Source organism: Arachis ipaensis, chromosome B10, assembly GCF_000816755.2.
Source record: "Arachis ipaensis cultivar K30076 chromosome B10, Araip1.1, whole genome shotgun sequence".
In the NCBI taxonomy this organism is placed as follows: domain Eukaryota; kingdom Viridiplantae; phylum Streptophyta; class Magnoliopsida; order Fabales; family Fabaceae; genus Arachis; species Arachis ipaensis.
This window is the reverse complement of record NC_029794.2, coordinates 11,525,249-11,530,316: the sequence shown is the minus strand read 5'-3', so window position 1 is coordinate 11,530,316 and position 5,068 is coordinate 11,525,249. Positions and strand designations below refer to the sequence as shown.

The following is a 5,068-nucleotide window of genomic DNA, read 5'->3' as shown; positions in this document are numbered from 1 at the left end:
ACCATTAGGGTGTGTTTACTGTTTGGAATGCAATGGAATTAGAATTGATTTGATTGCAGAATCAAACTCTTTATTTGGAATCCATGAAAATATGAATTAAATTGATTTGTAAATTCCATGGATTTACATTATAACTAAATTCAAATCCCTTCCTATTTTTATATAATTTGGTTGGAATTGAAATGATTTAGTATGTTAAAAATATAAAAAAATCAATTTTACCCTTCGTATATTAATATAAAAGAGAAGGGTTTGGAGAAGAGAAAAGGTGGTAGAGGTCTAACAGTAGCAGGTGGTGGTTATTGGTAGTGATAAAAATTTGTATGGAAATAAAGGATGAAAATGTAAACTCAAATCATTATATAACTCTCAAATCAAATCAATTTCTATTTTATATAATCAATTCCAAACACAATAATTCATTTCTAATTCAATTTGTTGGAAATCAAATTAAAAAATCAGTTCCAGAAATATTTGGTTCCAAACACACCCTAAAAGTGGGGACAAAAAATATCTATGTTTATGTCTCTTCATCTTTGTATTTCTGCCTTAAGAAAGAAAAGAATAGATGTTATTAACTAAAAAGAGAACTAACATTTTTTATCTCATTTTTTTAGAATAATTAATATGACTAATAAGTAATTATGTTGGTTTAATTGGAACTTATGTATGCTTGGTTCTGCACACTTTTTTTTTCCAGGGTGCTGGTAGGGCTTTTTGTGCCGGAGGTGATTTGAGAGTATTCTATGATGGCAAGAAAAAGAGTATGTACATCATTTTCTATAAAGTTTTAGAGCAATATGATGAAACAAAGTAATAGCAATTGCACTCTTTTAGAAAGGGTAATTTATGTGTATCACCTGAATTGGTCTAAAATCAAGATGTTCCTAATCATTTCCTTAATTTATAATCAATGTGCTTAATTATAACTGGACAAGTATTTGGGACCAGAGGGGGTGAAAAATAAACAAGAGGGAGTGTTTTCCATGATTGTAAATTCTCATTTTGGACAGAGGATTCATGCCTTGAAGTGGTCTATAGATATTATTGGCTTTGCTATCACATTGAGACCTACAAGAAAACTCAGGTTCTGTTTAGGATCTTAATTAATTGCAGTTTCTTGTTTACCAATATGCTTCAGAAAGTGATATTACAATGTCTACAATGTTGTTATTCCTATAACAGGTTGCTCTTGTTCATGGAATTTCAATGGGTGGAGGTGCAGCTTTGATGGTCCCTATGAAGTTCTCAGTTGTTACTGAAAAAACTGTGGGTATTTAGCACTTGCTTGGTTTTGATTAATTCTTTCACAAACAAACGAAAAGTGTATATTATCATGTGTACAAAACTACTTAAACAATCTTATTAGAGATCAGTTTCTGCATAATTTCTGATTAAATTTGTATAGAAAGTGTTATTGGTTTTGATTTTGTGGTGTGTGAAAAACAAATGCTTTGACAGGTTTTTGCCACTCCTGAAGCAAGTTTTGGATTTCATACTGATTGTGGATTCTCTTACCGTCATTCTCGCTTACCGGGTCATTTAGGTAACCACATTTACCTAAGAATTCCTTCTCTTAATGTTTTTTTCCTGTTAAATGATATTAAAGAAAAGAAGAGTGAAACAAGTTAGTAGATCACAGACAAAATTGTAGAGATGATAATGCACAATAAAATTTGTAGGTGAATTCTTGGCACTCACTGGAGCACGGTTGAATGGGAAGGAATTAGTTGCAGCAGGATTGGCAACTCATTTTGTCTCCTCTGAGGTTCGATAATCTCCGACTAAAGTACCGAAACTGACTATAAAAGATTATAACAATCGGTTATATTTTGCTTCCGTTAGGCAATTTAACCAATCGTTAACCGTATATGCGGGATCATTCACTAACGACATATTACTGAGCAGTTAACAATTGGTTAGATTTGTCTAACGGAGGAAATCTTTCATAGTTACAAGTTAGTTTTAATTATTCATAATCAGATTTATGAGTGTGATAATCTTTCATGATCAATTGTACTACTTTAACTATCAATTGTACTAGTTTGTGTTGTAGTTGAACACATTCCAACACTATGCCAAAACTTCAGAAACTTGAATTATTTTATTTCCACTTTCCCTTACCTGATATAATATGTATCTCATTATTGAATATTTTTATACTAAATGAGAGAGAACAAAGTGGGGTAGGGTGAAATACAGCGGATGTTTTGCGAAAAAGTGCTTTATAAGGATCTGCATTCCTACAAATTAAGTATTTTTTTTTTTAATTTATAGTTTGCTACAGCTTAATTGAGGCCTGATTTGGCTATTCAAAGACGAACATTGTTAGATACTATTTTCTAATCAGTAGATATAAAATGGACTTCAAGGGTTAATTTGATAAATAATGATAACATTTTATATGTACCAGAAAATTGTGGAACTTGAGAAGCGCCTGATTAGCCTAAATTCCGGTGATGAGAATGCTGTAAGATCAGTGATTGAAGAATTTTCTTCAGAAGTCAAACCTGATGAAGACAGTATCTTAAACAAGTAATCACTATTTCATCAATGATATCCAAATTTCTTTTCTGATTAACCGAAAATTGCACTGTATTAATGACAGTATTTGGAGATTTTCAGGCAGTCAGTAATTGATGAATGCTTCTCTAAAAATTCCATTGAAGAAATTATAAAATCTTTGGTAAGTTTCTTACAAGTTCCTTGCATTATTTTCTTATTTCGCTCATGTCCTCTTTCGGCTACATATGATATGACTGTATGCTTTTCATCTAAAGGAAGCTGAAGCACAAAAAGAAGGAAATGAATGGATAGCTACAGTTTTGAAAGGAATGAAAAGAACATCACCGACCGCATTGAAAATAGTATTAAGATCGGTAAGGACTTCGTGATATATATTTCCCATGATCCAAGACTGGATTCTAGGACTCCATTCATTTCATTAATTTTTGGGCCTATAAAATTCATGCTTAATGAAGCAGAAGAATATTTTAAGTTTTTCTTTGTATTTAAAAGCTACAATGTTTTTTATGCTAGTTTTCCAAATTACTCCCTTTTGGAATTTAAATGAGATTAACGAGGACAAAACACAGAAATAATCCCAAGCCTTTGGACGTTATGTGAATGAATCAAGAAAATAAGTTCTACATGCTACTTCTAGAATTTCGTGTTGCTCGAATTGCAGTTAAGCAGCATCTTGAATATATGTGCAGGTTCGCGAAGGAAGGAATGAAACACTGTCCGAATGTCTAAAAAGGGAATTTAGATTAACAATGAATATACTAAGAAGTACAATATCTGAGGATATGTATGAGGTAATTGTAGTATGCTTATTGAATTTCAGAACAAGTTTTTTAGACACAAAAGAGGCTGCTCAGTTTTACTTTTTGATGTCATCTGTACTAAAATCTGAGGCAAAATTTTCTGTCTTTTGATGAGAAGGGTATTAGAGCTCTCACAGTAGATAAGGATAATGCTCCAAAGGTATTCTTTCTCTTTCTCTCTTTTGTTCTAAATATGCATGCCCCAAGATTAATGACTTCTTTTCCACATTTTATTAAATTCTTCTAATCTTAAATAGTCTTATCCTAAACTAGCTAGCTTAACTATTCAACCCACATCAAAGAACATTTCTTGTAACAAACAAAAATTGCTTCCAAAACACGAATTTGGATCCTCTAAAGTAAAAGGAGTTTTACCATTGGATGCTGCATAACATTAAAAATGGAAATTGTTTTGCATTTTATTGATCCTGGTGAAATCCTTTACTTTACTAGGAACTACTGTCCATGTTTGGATGGCAAATACACATTTACATATGCATCAAAATCAAGTTAAGAAATGGAAATTATGTCCAAGAAAACCATGGACATGGTATGATTTACATAACAAGTCTTGAATGTTGTGTAAATTACAAGACTTGCTTTTAAATCTGTCATTACAAGGGATCTGTTTTAAATGTGCTTTTTTCTCTTTTCTTTTCTCTTTTCTCTAATTATGAAAAAAAAAAAAAAGGATCTTGTCTATAAACTTGTTTTCAATTTAAAAGATGAGAAATAAAAGGCATTGTTCTTTTTCTCTTTCACTAATACTAATTACTAAGTAACATTATCAGTGGGATCCTCCGTCGCTAGACAAAGTAGATGATCGAAAGTTGGACTTGGTTTTCCAACCATTTGAAAAGAATTTGGAGTTGCAGATTCCAGAAAGTGAGGCGTGCAGGTATGGTTTCTACTTGAATTTTGATTGATTGATTAAGAACTACAGTACGAATGATTATGAATTTATGATGCTAATAAAGTTACCATGAAAGACAGAAATGAGAAATCTAAACTTGCCCATGAACAAATTAAGTCTTTTTTGTGGAGGGGCGGGATATTGGTTATAATTAAGTCACTACCCTTTAAAAGTTTTTAATTAGGTCTCTACACTACTTTTAAATTTATAATGATGTAATCATCATTATCGTTCTAAAAACATTTAACTTAACGGAATATGCTAAGGTATATTCGCTACTAAAGACAAACATGTTTTTGTAAGGTCTACTATTAAAAATGATATAATTACAATTTTAAAACTAGTGTAAGGACTTAATTGAAAATTTTTAAAATGTAGGGACTTTAATTATAAATTTGGAAATACTATAAAGACTACTGGAGTAATTTAACTGTTTTTTTATAAGTAATTTGGTTGAGAAAATTATCTAATCAAGTTTTGTTAAACCAATATTTTATTTATTTATTTATTTATTATTATTATTATTATTAAGTTAAACCAAATTCATTAGTAAAACCAAAATCTCTTGTGTGTATTCCAAACAGGTGGGCCGGTAAATATGAGAATTCAGCTTATGCGGTTCCAAATTGAGCAATATAAAAAGGCTTGGGTGTTGCTTGTCTCTGAGTTGGATGCTACTTCTTTAAATACTACTCCAAAAGATTGTCATGATTTTTTCTACCTGCTTAGCTTGGATACAAATAAACTACTGTTTGATGTGATGAATAGATTATTATTATTATTATTATTATTATTATTATTATTATTATTTCAAGAAAAAAGGATCAAT

The 5,068-nt window shown here is 30.8% G+C and overlaps 1 protein-coding gene across 3 annotated transcripts in view; it reads left to right on the top strand.

Annotated features, from left to right (window-relative positions):
• The window catches only part of LOC107623621 (3-hydroxyisobutyryl-CoA hydrolase-like protein 5), a 6,528-nt gene extending 1,508 nt beyond the window's left edge, over positions 1 to 5,020 (top strand). For all 3 annotated transcript variants that reach the window (XM_016325957.2, XM_016325956.2, XM_016325955.2), the window contains 12 exons: positions 701 to 764; positions 1,014 to 1,087; positions 1,186 to 1,269; positions 1,462 to 1,546; positions 1,683 to 1,768; positions 2,414 to 2,535; positions 2,626 to 2,686; positions 2,781 to 2,879; positions 3,216 to 3,317; positions 3,445 to 3,486; positions 4,118 to 4,224; positions 4,824 to 5,020. In XM_016325957.2, coding sequence (XP_016181443.1) covers positions 701 to 764; positions 1,014 to 1,087; positions 1,186 to 1,269; positions 1,462 to 1,546; positions 1,683 to 1,768; positions 2,414 to 2,535; positions 2,626 to 2,686; positions 2,781 to 2,879; positions 3,216 to 3,317; positions 3,445 to 3,486; positions 4,118 to 4,224; positions 4,824 to 4,869 — 972 coding nt within the window. In that variant the 3' untranslated portion in view covers positions 4,870 to 5,020. The remainder of the gene's footprint in view (positions 1 to 700; positions 765 to 1,013; positions 1,088 to 1,185; positions 1,270 to 1,461; positions 1,547 to 1,682; positions 1,769 to 2,413; positions 2,536 to 2,625; positions 2,687 to 2,780; positions 2,880 to 3,215; positions 3,318 to 3,444; positions 3,487 to 4,117; positions 4,225 to 4,823) is intronic.